Here is an 18,197-nt window from a genome sequence, read left to right on the forward strand (position 1 = left end):
CCGAACGAAATCCCAGTGGTAATCAACTCATCAGTTAATTGCCATCCCTTCCCATTTTGAGAGGTCGTGAAGTACGTTAGAAAGAATGCAGGGCTGGCAGTGAGGAAACTTGAACTCTAGCCTGGGCTCTGCCTCCACCTGCTAGTCGGCCCTGAGCAAGTTAGTGAAACTTCTGGGCCTCAGTTTCTTTGACCATAACAAGGGAATGATTTTATCTGCCCAACCCATTCCACAGTTTTATTGTGTAGATCCGTTGACAGAAATTAAGTGAAAGTGTTTCATAAACTGTATCAGAATAATCAAAGCATTTCCAGTTATCCTTCTTAGGCTAGAAATATTTTGCCAGAGCTACTTCTCTTTGGCATCATGGGAGAAGTAATATGCCCATGAATATGTTTTAAATGATATCAGAAGAAGGTGACTGCCCTGGCAGGCCTGGCTCATATAACTTAGCATTTCTATAGCACTTAAATTTTACAAGTATTTTATTATCTCTATTATTAGTAAATCCGTTTAGAGTTTTGTCAGACAGGTTATTATTACAACCCATATTTTACTGATAAGAGCAGGAGGGGCATAGGGAGATGGGGCGGCTTTCCCAGGCTCACCAGGCAGGGCAAAGCTGAGGGCCCCTCCTCCTGCAGTTTTACTCCACTGAGGGGACCAGCTGCTGCCTTGTCAGGTGTCACAGGATTGCATGCATGATCAGACACCCCTGGGGCAAAGCCTTGTGCTCATCTTCACAAACCCACCAGTGCCTGGTTAACAGAGCAGGTGCTCTGGGTTGAAGACATTCTAGTTTCAGAGGCAGCCTCTTCCCTTCCCACTGGCCCCTGCACCGCCTCTCTCTCAGCCTCGGTTTGATTTTATTGAACGTGCTGGCTCTTCAGAAACAGTTTCTTTTAGTCTAGAAATGAGATATAGAAACTTGAATTTTAAGAATTATAAAAACCTAGAAGGGTTAGAGAGGGTGGTCTTTTCTATTATTTTTATCATTTGTTGTGGTCTTTATTTTTCCCAAGTAGGATCAGGTAGATAGGATTTACCACTTTTATAGGTTGCCTATTGCGTAGGGGAGTGGGAGGTGAGTTTTAGGGATGTAATTACGTGAAGCTATTACCACCTTAGTGGTCAGCACCAGTGCACGTCTTTCAGGTTCTACCAGGAGCTCCATCTGAAGGTGTGAAAAACAGCAGTTGAAAATGTGTGACCATTTCTAAATATTGCCTGTAAACAGATTTCTGATTAAGTTTTTTGCAGCTTTTCAATTGTTCTTACCACATCCTTATTCATACTTCAGTAATTGGCAGTGACAGATTGAAAATTATTGAGAGATATGTCACTCTAAATTTTTATTATATGATAGTTGGAATGAGAAGATGAAGCATGCGATAAATATAAAGAAAATAGCATGAATAATGTATTAGCATATTTTCTTTTGCTTTGTCATGTTTTATATTGAATATGGTGTGAGGCCATTTCATGCTCTTAATGAAAATGAAGTTGAAATTTTAAACTTGCTACCCACTTTTGGTAGAATTTTCTTGCTGGGATGGAGTAGGGCACTATCTAGTCTAGCTCTATAACTTTGTATTTATGAGGTCTACTTTCTGCAATACAACAATGTTGTCCACACTGAATTATACTAAGTGATCTAGTGGGTATTAATCTTTTTTATTTTTTCCCCCAGAAAATACTTGAATGTGTGTTTATATCAGACTCCATTGTTTTAGCATATTAGATTGTGATTGCAAATATGACTGTTATACTTATCCATATTTTGATTTATTTAGGTTTGAATTTATCAAGCGCTTGGCAGTCAGCTTTCATTAAAAATACGTTCATTAAAATTTTATTTCTTAAAGTATTTGAAGCCTATTTTGTGGGCTATCATGAAGATCAGTGATTTCATACTATTTGAAATATAACAACAATAAAAAATGTAAAAATCAAATGTTAAATTGGCAGATATCGTGAGGGCAAAAATCTTCAAGTCCCAAGAGGAACTTAAAGTAGTATTCAATTATTTTCAAGTAGTATTCAATCACACAAAATTTCATTTCTGATGAATTGGAGCTTGAGAAATATTAAGAAGATAAAATATGGTAGGTATGTTCATTATTAATTTCAGGATACCTGGTTAACCTATATTTTGAAATATCACTTTTTTAAAGATTTATTTGATTAATTTATTTATTTATACAAGCACTGGGTATAGTCAGAAGTGCGGGAGGGTGAGAGAATTCACCAGAGCCAGAGCGGGGAGCAGAGCAGGCAGAAGAACCAAAGCACACTGCTGAGGGGAGCAGCGGGCGGCAGGAGAGGTCTGCGCGCCATGTGGGACCCTCCTCTGGTGGCCGGGGAGCAGCCGGGGATCAAACCGGCACTGCAGAGGCTGTGGGCAGCTTTGCAACCCAGCGCTCAACAGCTGCGCCACCGGGGAGGCCCTGAAATATCACTTTTTCCTTCATTAATTGCAGGTATTATAGTTGGGGAATTTATTAAGAGGCCACAGATAAACTCTTCAAGCATAAGTGTCCTATGTAGGAGCTGTATGATCTTTCCTAGCTTTGCCTTAAGGTCCATTTTATTTAGACCAGCTAGAATTTACTATCACAAATGCCTGTATATGATCTTTGGTTTGCCACAAGGCAGGGTAATCAAAGTGACAGACTTTTTAATGTTTATTAAGATAAGTCTGCTTTTATGAATAGAGAGTAAACATAACATCTCTCATTCTGAAGGTATAGTATTACTAGGGCATGAATGGAGGTGGTGGTATTGGAGTCTGAGAGCAAAGGCTTACAACCCCTCTTACTTTCGTCATCCCATCCTTATTTGACCGATATGGTATATCCCCAGGATCCTGATACAATCATGGACATGAGTCTTTCCCTCCAGCTGTTCTTCTTCTGATAGAAGATAATTTCATGGTAAGGGAAATTGGCATATCGAAGAATTTTAGTTGCCAAGTTCAAAATGAGAACCTGTTGAAGACCATATACTTCCACACACAGGTTTCAAAATTGCCAGCTATTATATGACACAAGATCTGTTTGGTTTGAAAAATATCACATTTCTGTTTTAGAGGCAAAGAGCATGGTGCTAGGGTCTATATTATTTTCTTTCTTTTTTTTTTTTTGAAATAGTAGAGAAGACAGATTATTTTGACTCAAAATAGCTTTTACTTGACTCTATGATATGTTCCAGAGGAAAATGCAATAAAAATGTCAAAATTAGGCCAGAGTTATAAGTTTGGGTCTATTTAATGGTATTATGGTTAGACATGCAGAAATTTCCAAATCTTGCCTTGTCAGATATCTCCAGGCCCACTTCTTTACACAGTTCCTAGATTCTGTATAGGAAAAAATAATGCTAATCAAAGTACAATGTACAACTTTATTGTTTAATATTTTGCAAGAACTCCGTGTGTGTGTGTGTGTGTGTGTGTGTGTGTGTGTGTGTGCTGGAGAAGTATGATGAAAATATTCACTAAGAGATGATAGATTTTCCTTCATGAGAGGGAAGCTGAAGTTCAAGAGTGTTACAGACCCTTTCTAATAGAGAAGACCCAATCAATATCTCAGGTGTGAATACTGGGCACATGAGACCATGAGGCCTTTAATGTCTAGTAATCCCATCTCAGATATGACAGCTCAATTAATTTTATTAGTAAATGTTGTGTGTTTGGAGGGACATTAGGACAGGCATCTGCTGAGGTGAGAGAAGAGTGGCTTAAATTTTGTCTCTTCCACCATTTATTCTTTCATTCAACAAACATTAATTGAGTGGCTGCAAGGATCCTATTGTGCTAGATAGAGCATTGCTATAATGAACAGAACATGAAGTCCTTCTTCTCATGGAACTTAGTGCACTCAACAGGGGGTGGGAAAAAAGAGACATAATAAAACACAACAACAAAAAAACATGTAGACAAGAAAATATCGTTAGTGACAAGTGGTATAATGAAGAAAAAAATGACAATGTGACCCAACTGGCCATTAAGTCCCCTATGAGAGGTTAGACAAAGCTGCTGTGCATGGGTAATGTTTCATCCAAGACCTGATGTTCAGTATTGTAAGTTCAGGTGTTCTTTCCCTCTGACTGTTGAATATAGTGTGTCTGGAGGTGAAAATATCACAAGAGTAGATGTGGTACAGATGATTGGATCTTGCACTGACTCATGGAAGAGAGGCAAAAGAGACTGGCATCCTTAGTCTGTCTTCCTTAGCATCATTGTATTGGATTATCTAACATAAAGGACAATATGGCCCTCCAAAACCCCATTGTGTCTCTGGATTTGCCTCTAAAATTAAGGACAATCTCTAGTTCCAGGCTCTACACCTAATTTTCCACTATGGAGAAGCAAGAATGTTATTCAGTGAAGTAGAAAATTTGTCTTAAAAAAGATTATCACCAACCAGATAATCTCAGATTTCATGATGAATCCACTCTATCTTTAGAAAGACCTGGGATATTAAAAACACCAGTTGAGTAAATCTCTCTCTCTCTAGATACACACACACACACACATATGTGTGTATATATATGTAAATCTCTCACACACAAGTTTATATTACTTCCTATTCTTGGCAATCCCATCAATGGTGACAGTGCCTAGTGACTTCCTACTATCTTAATTAATCAGATCTTTAGGGAACAGAGGGTGGTGAGATGAACTGCACCAGAGGACAGCGTGATAATGTCAATGATTGCCATTTATTGTCTTGCCTTATACCTATAATTATGCCCCTTAATTTACACATATCATTTAAACAGTCACTTTTTTATATGAGAAAATATGATCAAGACGATAATCAGTTTGTCCAGCCTCTCTGTATGTCTGTAATTTCCTCATTGGAACCTAGATTTAGTGAGCTACACATGCTAAGCACATGTTTTGATTTTAGATATATGTTTGGACATAAATTTATGAACTACTCTTTCCTTTTATATATTATTGGCTTAGCTCTACAAGAGTCACCAAATGGAGAAAATAGTCAAAAGTTTTTAGAAGATTATACTAACTCATTAGTCTTTAGAGGTACAGAGAAGTGTGTTTTCAAATGAGGTTTTCTAGTCTTTTGTGACAAATAGAATATAAGTGGCTACTGACATTTATAGGAGTTGTCAGCTGTTCATCCTTGTTTCTAGCTGGTCAAGCAGATAGAATTTTGACTAATTCACTTGAACATCTCAGAGGCCTTGCTCTAAAGTTCTCTTTTGTAGATTAAAAAAAAAATCTGGCTTCCAGTCTATTCCATCTGGAAACCAGTCCCCCTTGACAAAGTATAGGAGAACACAGGCAATTAGGAACTAAGTGGAAACGTAAAACTTTAACTTCTGCTATTCAGGGCAGGTTTTCATAAGAAAACCACCTTGGATCCTTTAGTTTATTTGACCTGCAGGGACATGATCTCACTGTGTTAGTAACTTCTTTTTTTTTTACTAGCTCAGCCCCTCTAAAGTGAATTAAATTATGGATTGATTGCTGTTGGAATATTTGGGGATGCCCATGGCTGAGAGTAAGTAGGTATAGACTATAGACTTGTTTAATTTAAATCTAAACCTATGGGGGGCCTCCCTGGTGGCTCAAGGGGTTAAGCACTGCACTATGAAGCTATCGCAGCCTCTGTAGCACGAGTTTGATGCCCAGCTGGCCAGGGAGATACCCACATGGTGCAGTAGACCTCTCCTGACTCGTGCTGCTCCCCTCAGCAGTGTTTTCAGTCGATTTGCCTGTTCTGCTTCCCACTCTGTCTCTGGTGGATCCTCTCACCCTCCATACCTCTGACCTATACTCCAGTTCTTGTATGCATAAATAAATAAATCTTTAAAAAAGTAAATAAATCTAAACCTATGGGCTCTAAGGGAAACCAAGCAGCTTGAAGTGTATCTTATCCAACCGTAGTCAGCTTCTAAGACTCCATAGCTGTTGTTCAAAAAATAAATTCTCCTTGGCTTCTCCCATGGTACCACTGCCTCTTGGGAGAATTATAGGGAAACTGTAATGTTAGTGTCACCTAGAGCACCCTCTTGCTCCTGTTGTATGTTCACATTCAATGAAAGGCACATTTATTGCAAAGAAGTCTGTCTAAAATTCCAGCAGTTGTCACTGATTGTTACTCTTATAAAAGCTTATGTTTTATAAAATTCATTAATGTAAACTCTCCTAATTAAAAATTCGGATAGAAACTAAGAAAGAATATCCTAAGGAGAACATTTGCTGGAAAATTTATGGACTAAATATAACCATAAAAGGAACATTAAAAGGATCTAAGAAAATGTCTTTTCTGAGAATTCCAACTTTTACTGAAATAGATATGCTGATTCGAATACATTTCTCTATTGATTGAGTGACAATCTTGAGGAATTCCATTATGCACATTTTGTTGGCTGAATCTGAGTCATGCAAATATTAAAAGTATACTCCCTTTAAAAAAAAATACCCTATAATTAGAATGACCGCTAATTCAAACTGATCTTTCTTATGACTGGTCTGAATTAGTGAGACCTTTATAGTATTACTAGTCACTATCAATTTAATACAAAATGATGTAAAGTTATATAGCCCTTTAGTAATACCATAGTTGGGAATATCAAACCGAAAGGAAAGAACATTTTGCTTAGGAAGTTCACATACTTCCCTTATGGTATATGATAGGAACTTTGCTTTTCCTTTTCCTTTTTTTTTTTTTTTTTAAATCAATGACTAGTCACCTTGCCTTTTTTTCAAGAACGGAAATGAAACATAGTCAACATATAACTTAAACCCAACTCTGAAACCGAATACATAGAGACCTATTGTTAAATGTAGAGCAGACTAAACACGTTGAAGAGAAGAATCAAGGTTGAGTCTTGAGCTTGGCGCTTTTCATTTAGACTTTGGAATATCATACCTGCTGGGGCTGAAGAACTTGCTACCAGGCAGACCATGGACTGACTGGGAGATGCTGAGAGATGCTGTTTTTCTTCTAGTAGTTTAGCCATTTACCTGATATCTTGCCCAGGTGTAACATAGCCAGAGTCCCCTCTTGGTGACTGATGGGTGAATTTCTAAATCATGATGTCATTTTTGTGGCTCTCTTCCTGGAAGATATACAAGTAGTGTCTCTGCCCAGCAAGAGTCCTTTACCAAGCTGTTTAGGGAGGCAGTGATTCCTGACTTTTTCAAGAAGTAGACTCACCATTCCAGGAAGGGAACCAGAGACTGAAATATGACAAAACTACAGTATGACAATATTGCAAAAGCTGTTTTGGTCCCTTTTGGTGTCAATCTTTCCTGTCCAATAGATAAAGAAACTCCCAGAACATGTGCAGTGAGTGAGAGAATCCTGTGACCTTTCTTACTTACTCTGGTGTCTGGGCGTCTAAGAACCTCCATGCTATTTGCAGACTCCACAGGAAGGTGATATGCCAATGTTTACACAGCACCAACTTAGGTTTACAAATAACAAAATACTTTCAACTCAGGTGAAGTATAAACTCAAAGGTACTCTAGTTTAATTTGAGATTTGGGGTTATCTCCTTCTCTCATGGAGATGGTCCTCAGTGCCGTGGAACTAGACAGAAAGGAGAGCAGAAGTTTTCATGATAGCTTTGACTTCTTTTGGAACTCTTACTATTGGGCACACCTTAGATATTATCACCAATAGGTAATATTGTGGCACTGACTACTGTTCCTCAGGATGTAGAAATTCCTGCTGCTTATGGATGCTTTTGGTTCTAAATAAGGTGTGGTTTATAAGAATTTTAATTTATGGTCATGCCTATTACCCACTAACTTCAGGTCTAACTTTAGCAGTAATAGTTATTTGACAAGATATTCATGTGGTTTAGAAACTCTGCCATCTCTGTTTAAGCTGCTGATAGTTTCGGCTCTCCCCCTTTTGAAGATTTGCACATTTCCTGGCTTACTTGGAACTGGTACCATGTGGGATCAAAGACAACTTGAGACCCTGTATTAATTCTAATAAATGTTAAAATGAAAGTTAAGCTCCATTTTCTGGTTCCCGTTGAAACTGGAAAGAATAGCTCATTCACAAAAGGAAAATAAATTAAAAATTAGGAACAGTGTGTCTTATCTGTTCCAAATGTGGATACAATCATTTGATTTGTTTTTTCCTCACTGTATCTTACAGCAAAGAAAATGGCATTTGGGGCCTTCTTTGCATCTTCTGCTCTGGGGAGGGGAGGGAACCATCTGTCTTTACTGCCTGTGGCTCTCCCTGTTCATCCCTTTTGTTGCCCTATTGCTGTGGAGAAGCCTGATGGACAGCATCATTGCAACCTCTGTGCCAAGCTTCTGCAGCCTCTTGTGCAGACATGTGTGGGTATGTGCTGGTATCTGGGAATAATTTTGCATCAGAGGAGACAGAAAATACCTCTCCACTATGCTTGGAGCTTTATGGACCATCTCATGAGCTCATTTCAGAGTTCAGGAGTCTGATAGAGCCTGTTGGGATTACTGTTTTCTCTACCTGGTATCATGATCCTCAACTTGTAAATCTCCAACAAAGCAGCATAAAGAAATACAAGAAAAATTAAAACCCGGTGAACCAAATTCCTATTGAAGACAGGTGGCTAGTTTGATTAGGCGATGTTTCCTTAGGTTTTTAGTTATACAAATGTCCCTGCAAGATAGAAGAGAGTTAGTAAGACTGTTATGCAGTTCTATTAGATGGGAGATAAAATGATTCCAAGATATTTCCAAAAAGCAAGGATTGTTAGTATTATCAATTACCAATACAATGCATAATTGAATTGTGCATAATATGTGACTCAATTTCTAAATGGGACCTGGAATGAGTTTCACATTCCTCATTAGTAAAATAGGGAAAATAATTTTTATCTAATGTGGCTGATGTGAAAATAATGAGCTGTTTTATACAAAGCACTTGGCATTATGCCTGGCATGGTATAAGCACCCAATAAATGGTAGAATATGTACACACACACACACACCCCACTTTATTTCCATTCTCAGACCTTGTCTATTTATATCTTCTATTCAGAAAACTCTTCTGTTGGTATATTGACCTCTCACCTCTGGCTTAATTTCCAGTTCTAACCAACTGCTACTAATGTTCCCATTTAGCTATCCCATAAATGGTCATATATTTGTTAGACTTACTAATAGTGCCTTTTGCAGCTAGCCCATTGTTATGATCATTCTAGGTTTCAAAGACTCATGTAACTTCAGAATTCTATTTGACAGATGAAGTCTATGAGATCCCAAGAATGGAGGTAATTTCCCTCACATCATACCATTTTAAAATCTATATTCTGGGTAGTCAACATTGTCCTTCATACATACAGCAGTGTCCTTTGTACATGGGAGGAAAGTCAGGGCAAAGCATGGGATTTCAATTGAATTGTCTGAAAGTAAGAGAGGATATAATGGTGGTAAGATGGTCACAGTTTATGTGTCCTTGTATAGGGCTCTTATTTTTCCACTTCTAAAATAATGTGCACCCTACTTACGTTATAGGATCTTATGAGATCTAGAGATCTAGAGATTCTAGAGAATGTGTGTCAAAATACTTTGTAAACTGAAAATGCTGCATTGATATAACCACAGTGGCTTCATTTTCTCCAGTTCTCCAAATAATAAGCACTCTAAACTCAAGAATATGAAAGAAATCCTATTCCTTTTGAAGGGTATTCTCAGAACATTTTTTGGCTATGGCAGAGGAAAATAAAATTAATACTTATATTTTTAAAGGGTGGAAGCTGAATGTGTTTGATTTGGAACCTCTCCTCATTCTTCTATGACTCTCAAAATGAGAGATAGTATTGCTAAGTTTTCCTTCTCTATTAATAAAAAGGAATGAACATGCTTGGTTCTTTTGTTTGATAGAAAATTTATGATTTTTTTTCCCTCCAGCTCTCTGAAATCAGGTTTACTATTGACTCAGTGGAGTTCTGGGCCTGATTTTAGCAAAACCTTTCTTCCCCTAATTTTTGAAAGGGAACCCCACACAGTGATGTGTATTCCAGTGGGACGGAGCCCAGAAAGTCAATGCTTGGCTCTCCTACAGCTGCTCAGGGAAAGCCTTCACATGTTGCAGCCTTGACATGTAGGATTTCCCCTTTAAGATTTGTGATTTTATTTTCTTCCTTATTCTCATAAGGGCTGGAAGATTATAGATGGCCAGTTGGCACCTTAATTAAGGCAAGGGGAGGTTTTTGTGAGTTTAGTTCACACCTGCCACTGGCTTTTGAGGCAAAGATCCCATGTTTGATCACTTGGTCTGTTTTCAGATCAGACTCCAACCCCAACGAGGTTCCTGAAGAACTGTGAGGAAGTGGGACTCTTCAACGAGCTGGACTGTTCCCTGGAGCATGAGTTCAGGAAGGCTCAGGAGGAGGAGAGCAGCAAGAGGGTAGGTTTGCTTGGTTGTATGACTCCTGTCATATCTGCTAGAAAACTCCACGTGGAAAGGAGGTGGCTCTGCAGACTATGTTGATGTGCCCTAACCACTGCTTCACCCATTTGCAAGTGTGTGTCTGATGTTTCTGTAAAAAAAATGGATGAATCACTGATCACAATAGAATCCAAATGTGAAAGAAATCATGGGAAAAATAGGGATCTGAAATATGAAATTCAAGCAAAAGAAAAAAGAGTTGCTATTCTTGAACCTCAGATAAAGTTGCAGATTGGTTTTTATTCAAAACTAGTTGTTTTATTTTGCTAAAACTTTAATAGGAAGTCTTACTTGGGTGTGAATACAGAGGATCAGAGTCAAAGTGTTAGACAAAAGGCAAATAATCATGGTGGTGGGAGAGGGGATTGCATCTGAACTTGGCCCAGTTTATCACTGTCTTTAGGAGACTCTTCACCGTAGAGCTCAATCACATTCAGTCACTTCCTACTCATATTATGGAACATCCATGATTGAGACACATAGGTTGACTCTAAATGTGAATTACTTGCTCTTAAAAATGTAGAAAATTCACTCCGGAATATATTCAGAATATATTCCTCCAGAATATATTTAGATTTTATTGTAATGTTGTACTAGCATTTTCAAATCATTTTACAAGACTAAGGGAAAGGAAAGGGATTACAAGTAAATGTGATGATGTAGGTCTTTAATATTTTTTATTGTTATGATAGAGCATTATTGAATGACCACAATGTACTAAACAAGACTAGTCACATTCCATGAACAGAGATTAAATGTGAAAGATGGTTGAAAGAGAGGACCTGCCAGGTAGCTATGGATTCTGAAGTTCCAGCTGTTCTATCTTGTGAAAAAAATTTAAAAGGTTCTGATGTTTCTCTTAGTGTTTCAAAATCTTTGAATCCTCATCTATGTAAAATTGCAATAATCCCACTCCACCAGATTTTTCATGTCACATTTTCCACTTCAAAACAGTCAAGGACTTTGGTCTGTACTGCTTTAGGAAAAGTCATGAATATAGGAGGAGGTTACAAGAGGGGTATAAAATCTCAGTCAGCTCATTTAACTTATTTATAGTTAATTTGTCATTTATACTTGATCCTTCATTCCTCCCACCCCCCAGTGACATGAAGACCCCCTTTTCCTTTTTTTAAACAAACACTTATATAGCATACATTTGCCAGATGCTGCTCGGAGCGCTTACAAAAGTTAAGTAAAAAAAAAAAGAAGGTATATATTCCATGTTTCACTGCGATAGAAATATATTTTTTTAATATGAAAATAACATGGGAGAAGAAGACTAGTAAATTTCTTCTGATTGACTAATACATTTAACTCTCCTGGTAGACATGGCATATATAGAGATCTGAGTGATTAAGTTCTTTGGTTCCTCAGAATAGTCAAGTTTGGCTGAAATTAAACTGAACTATAAGAAAGCTGGTCCATATTGTCTTCATTTCTGATAGAATTATTGTAACCAAGTGTCAACCCTTGATTTTCTTAAAGACATTCACCAAGGGCAGTTTTAGGATGCCGTGGTCAGGGTGTGGTTTTAGATGGTCGCATTACATAGTACTCACGAGCTCCTATATGAAGCCCCTAGGGAGGAAATTCTTGCAGATCTGAATTCCAGGAAATAGTTTGCTTCCCCTGAGGAACCGAAATATTTTCTCCTCATGGCCATGAGAATCATGTAGCTGGTTCTGTTTCTCTTTTCGCTTTGACTGCTCGATTAACACAGAGCCAAGTTTACTGCTTAACTTTGAGAACTTTTTAGAAAACTGTGATGAGCATATTTTACTTTCCCTCTAGCCTAGACTTTCAGTTCTAGTTTATATTTCTTCTGGTCCTGGCTTTTAATTTAAAAAATATTTTTATGTTATTTCTTTTGTGAAAAGCTTTTGATTTCTTGGAGGCTAAAAAAGAATACAAATTATTAAACTTTACAAATGAAAATTATTAGGCAAGCAAAGTTGAGAAAGAGGACTATTGTAGTTGTAGAAATATATGTTTTTCTCTCTCTTGTCAAGTGTTGCTCTTTTTTTTTTAAGATTTTATTTTTCTATTTATTTATACAAGCACTGGGTACTGTCAGAAGCGCAGGAGGGTGAGAGAATTCACCAGAGCCAGAGCGGGAACAGAACAGACAGACCGATGAAATACACTGCTGAGGGGAGCAGCGGGCATGGCAGGAGAGGTCTGCGCGCCATGTGGGACCCTCGCCAGCAGCCGGGGATTGAACTGGTGCTGCAGAGGCTGCGGGCAGCTTCGCAGCCCAGTGCTCAACCGCTGCGCCACCAGGGAGGTCCTCAAATTTGCTCTTAGCGATGTGATGACCTGATGATGGATATATATGTTGGGGGTGGGGGTGGATTCTAAGCTATCTTCCCTGTGGTTTTGGAACAGACCAGTCAGGAGACCACCATTTCATACCCAATTTCACTTGCATGAACTGGAAGATAGACAGTATCCATTCAAACCAGAGAGGCCAAATTCAGCCTTGGTTGACCACAGCTACATGTAAGGATATCTTCTTGAGGTCTAATGCATGGTGACTCACCAAGCAGCCAGTTGGGCTGTGTTGATGACTTTGCTCTAGAATTTCTTTGGAAGCCAGTATGGAGGAGTGGGAGATTCTCTCTGCTAATATGCTTCTACCCATTCCTTTGACCACATGTGTCTAGCTACCAATATCCCTGGCACATGCCACCACAACTCCTTACTATTATTTATTGAGTGTCATCTTCCTTTTGCTCCATATTCAGATAATTATATCTTTTAAATTCTATATCTCTAGCTCTCTTCTAATTTCTTTCCCTTGGAGTCTTTTAATAAAAGACAGGCAAGTTTTAGTAAAGTAGAAAGTGGATTAATTTATCTGAAGAGTTTGGTTGCAAAGGCTCTTGCTTGAACTTTCCCAATCCTTCACACAAAAATATTGGAAAATTAGGCTGACCCTTTTCTCCAAATTTCTACTTGCAGTTTGGTCTAGAAAATTTGTTAAGGACCAAATAGAGACCTGATCCTTGCTTATTAGCCCATGTGATTGACCATTGGGGGAAATGATGTTCTATAGGCTCTTGGTAATCCTGATACCCTTTTCCAAAAGCATTCTGATGTGTGTATAGAATGAGGACACGTGAGGATCAGGTTATGACCAATGGAAAAAGTCCCAGTATTGCATTCATATCATATCGATCTATAGCAGATAGCACATCCAACAGTTACCTCAGGTTTCCACATTGGTTTAACTAGTAGGCATTATAAATCTCAGCTTTCTTTTGGCTTAGAAATCAGGTTATTCCAAACATTATTAAAATGACCATCCTACCAAAAGCAATATACAGATTCAATGCTATTCCAATCAAAATTTCAATGTCATTCTTCAAAGAAATAGAACAATTATTGATGAAATTCATATGGAATCACCAAAAACCCCAAATAGCCAAAGCTCTCCTGAAAAAAAAAAAGAAGGGAATGGAGGCATCACACTCCCAGACTTCAAACTATATTACAAAGCCATAATCATCAAAACTGCATGGTATTGGAACAAGAACAGACACACAGACCAATGGAATCGAATAGAAAATCCAGAAATAAACCCACAGATTTATGGTCAATTAATCTTTGACAAAGGAGCAAAGACTATGCATTGGAGCAAAGAAAGTTTGTTCAATAAATGGTGCTGGGAAAACTGGGTCGCTACATGCAAAAGAATGAAGCTTGACTACTATCTAACACCATGCCCAAAAACCAACTCAAAATGGATTAAAGAACTAGACATAAGACTTGAAACTATAAAATACATAGAAGGAAATATAGGCGAAACACTACGGGATATGCACATCAAAGACATCTTTACAGACATCACCCAAAGCAGTGATAGTGAAGACAAAGATAAACAGCTGGGAATACATCAAATTAAAGAGCTTCTGCACAGCAAAAGAGACAATAACAAAAACAAAGAGAAATCCCACCGACTGGGAGAACATTTTTGCACACAACACTAATGATAAAGGACTCATCACAAAAATCTACAAAGAGCTGATGAGACTCAACAAAAACAAAGAAAATAATCCAGTCAAAAAATGGGCAGAAGAGCTAAAAAGAAACTTCTCTGAAGAGGAAATGCAAATGGCCATGAGATACCATCTTACACCAGTGAGAATGGTGTAAGAGATACCATCTTACACCAGTGAGAATGGCACATATTAAAAAAACTAGCAACAACAAATGTTGGCGAGGTTGTGGAGAAAAAGGAACTCTCCTGCACTGTTGGTGGGGGTGCAAACTGGAGAGCTGTGTGGAGATTTCTGGATCTACTAAACATAGAGCTTCCATATGATCCAGCAATTCCACTCCTAGGTATTTACCCAAAGGACACAGAAACATCAATTCCAAAGAGCACCTGCACCCCTATGTTTATAGCAGCACTATTTACAATAGCTAAGCTATGGAAACAACCCAAATGCCCAAAAATAGATGGCTGGATCAAGAAGATGTGGTACATATACACCATGGAATATTACTCAGCATTCAAAAAAGTTAAACACATGCAATTTGCAGCAACATGGATGGAGCTGGAAGGGATCATGCTCAGCGAAATAAGCCAGAAAGAAAAAGAAAAATACCACATGGTCTCACTCATAGCAGGAATCTAGAAAACTTAAATAAGGGACCAGGAAAAAGAATAACTATAGGAAAGAAAATATCAAAATCAACAAACAACTATGAACCAGAGACACTCTATGGGGGGCGGGGGGTGGAGAAAGGAGGGCTTGGGGTCAAAATAAGGGGGTTGTTATTGTATGGGGAATATAAAAATAACATTTAAATAAATAAATAAATAAAAACTAACAACAACAAAAAAAGAAATCAGGTTATTCCATGTCCTGAATCAGATGAGAAACTTGTCCATTACTTACACATGTGAGAACTATTTTCGAGTGCCCACTGTGAACTAGGTGCCTCTCCAAGGCACTGATGAATATTGCCCTGACCAAGGCTGGTTAAAAATAAATAAATTAATAAACCCCACCTTGATGTAGCTCACTTCTAGTGGGAAAGACAAATAAAAGTAAGTAAAGACAATGAACTGGATGGCATGTCACATGGTGGGAAGTGCCATGGAGAAAATTATAGCAGAGATGGAGCACAGGGAGCATTGGGGGTGGCAGGGAGTGTTGTGCTGCTAAATGGACATGCAGCAGAGACCTGAGGGAGAAGGCCCCAGCGATGTATGTGCAGGGGAGAAGATTGTTTCAAGGTACAGAGAGCAATAATAGCAAAGTCCTGGGGATGGGCAATGCTCTGTGGGTTGGAGGAATTGCATAGAGCCAGTTTAACTAGAGGTGAGTATGTAATAAGGTTAAAGAGTGGATGTGGAGGGAATATCCAGGAGGACTTTGTTGATTTCTGCTTTTGCTCTGAGTGAGATGAGGAACCATAGGGCAATTTTGAGCAGAGGAGTGAGAGGATCTGACTTATATATTAGAAAGATCACACACACACATGCACACACAATCATGTGATCACTTTCGTTACCTAGTTGACTTCCAACAGCATGCTGCTGCAGAAAGACATTGGAAGATGCTAGATCAAAGATGATGCCAGATTGGCTCAAGAAGGAAAAGGAGGTTGCAGATCTATTTTAAAGGTTGAAACAACAGGATTTGCTTGTGGATTAGATCTGGAAAGTAATAGAAAAATGAAATCAGGATGAACTAGATGTTTGGCTTAAACAATTGGATTTATAGAATTGCCTGTGGGAAGAACAGGTTTGAGGGGAAATTGAAGAGATTCTTTTTATATTTGGTAAGAGGAGATATTGAGTCACAGAAGGACATATGGGTCTGTAATTCAGGAGGAGATGGCCCATTTAGAGCCGTAAATTTGAGAGTCATTGGCCTATGGTCTCAATTTATTTATTTATTTATTTTAAAAAAGATTTATTTATTTATTCAAACACTAGGTACAGTCAGAAGCGTGGGAGGGTGAGAGAATTCACCAGAGCCAGAGCGGGGAACAGAACAGGCAGACTGATGAAATATACTGCTGAGGGGAGCAGCGGGCGGCAGGAGAGGTCTGCGCGCCATGTGGGACCCTTGCCGGTGGCCAGGGATCGACTGGTGTTGCAGAGGCTGCGGGCAGCTTCACAGCCCAGCGCTCAACTGCTGCGCCACCGGGAAGGCTCTATGTTCTCAATTTAAATGTGACACTCAAGGAATTCACCTGGGGTAGGAGGGAATTAAGAAGTAGAGAAGAGGTCTGAGCATTGAACATGGCAGAGTCCTTGAGAATCCTCCAACACATAGCATTCAGCTCTCCTTGGTGGCCAGAGATAACACAGGAGATGATGATGTATGAAGAACCAGGTCAAGCATGAGAACCCTAGCAGTTATGCTGAATGAACTTCAATAATTGGTAATTTGTTTGCTGGTTTGATGTTCCATGAGGGAAGAAACAAAAACAAAAAGATTAAAAATAGAAGAATGAAGAAGGAAGTGAGAGAGGGAGGGAGGGAGGAAAGATGGGGGTGAATTGACATTTTACATTTGATTTCCTTTTTAAAAAAGAGATGGAATAATGCACATCTAAGAAGCTGGAGCTAGCTTTATGATATGATAGCAGTTGTGTATGTGTGTGTGTGTGTGTGTGTGTGTGTAGGAAAGGAAGGGGAATTGAAAGGACTAGAAGTGGACTCCTTTGTCTTGCTGAGAGAAATATAACATTACAGCCTAACATGGTTAAGGACCCTGCAGATGAAAAGCGTGGTGTAGAAGTGCTAAGTGTTGTTATTCTCCCATAGGACCTCAATCTGACTGATTATGCTGATGCAGCAATAGCAAATTAGGACATTTCCATGCTCTAGAATTCCTACCCAAATGATGAAAAGTGCAGTCTATTCCCAGAGGGTGTTGACTGTTAACACATGGGAACAAGGGACAAGCTACAATCGTAAGATCTTGGATCCCAGCTCCACAGGAGTCACGGAACAGGGCATAGCCAGGTCAGCCTGGCTCAGAAAAGTAGGTTGCTTAATCTGATTAAATTCTGTACCTGGAAATCTTGTTACCTGATACCACCAGTTACTTAGGGAGAGGGTGCGGAGAGGGAGGTGCTTCGCCTTCCCCACAGTCTGACCCTATCAGCCACTAGCTGGCATGGAGCTCTCTGGGGAAGAGCAGAGCAGCGCCACATGGAAACGAGAAAGTTACTGAGTTGAGCAAACTTGCAACAGCTGCATGTTTCCAGTTATGTTAACATATTGCTTCTAGGATATTTGTGTAAAACAATCCCTGTCTCCTCAAGAATTGTGGAGACAAAGGCCATTCTGAAGCATCAACTTGCTTTTTGCCATATTTTGAAAATGTCACTATCTTTACTAAATCCTAGTAGATGAGATGGTTTTTTGATTATTTTTCTAATCAACATCACTGAAAGGAAACACCCACTGCCAATATTGTAAGAAATGACCACCTAATTCTCCCCCGATCCCAATGACTGGACAACCTAACCCTATATTATAAGAATTATTTTGTCCCTCCCAGATCAACACACTGAAAATGTAAAACACTTTCAACTTGCTCCTTCTTGGTTTAAGTTATGCCCTCAGCTTAGATGGAATTTGATGCTGAAGAGAAGTTGGCTTGATCTTTGCATCCCACTCAGGGGAATGACTAAAACAGTGGATAAACTGAAAGCTATTTCATGTGTTTTAGTTCCCTGGGATTTAGGATTAATGAGTACAATCTTAACAGAGATTATTAAGAACTGGTATCCATTTCCACA

General features: G+C 38.8%; 1 protein-coding gene across 1 annotated transcript in view; it reads left to right on the plus strand.

Moving 5' to 3' along the window:
• LOC119243806 (cyclic AMP-responsive element-binding protein 5-like) overlaps positions 1-18,197 on the plus strand; it is a 155,479-nt gene that overhangs the window by 83,932 nt on the left and 53,350 nt on the right. Inside the window, exon 4 of the mRNA XM_037509725.1 lies at positions 10,264-10,385. Within this exon, the coding sequence (XP_037365622.1) occupies positions 10,264-10,385 (122 nt within the window). The remainder of the gene's footprint in view (positions 1-10,263; positions 10,386-18,197) is intronic.

Source organism: Talpa occidentalis, unplaced genomic scaffold, assembly GCF_014898055.3.
Source record: "Talpa occidentalis isolate TD23 unplaced genomic scaffold, MPIMG_talOcc4v2.1, whole genome shotgun sequence".
Lineage (NCBI taxonomy): Eukaryota > Metazoa > Chordata > Mammalia > Eulipotyphla > Talpidae > Talpa > Talpa occidentalis.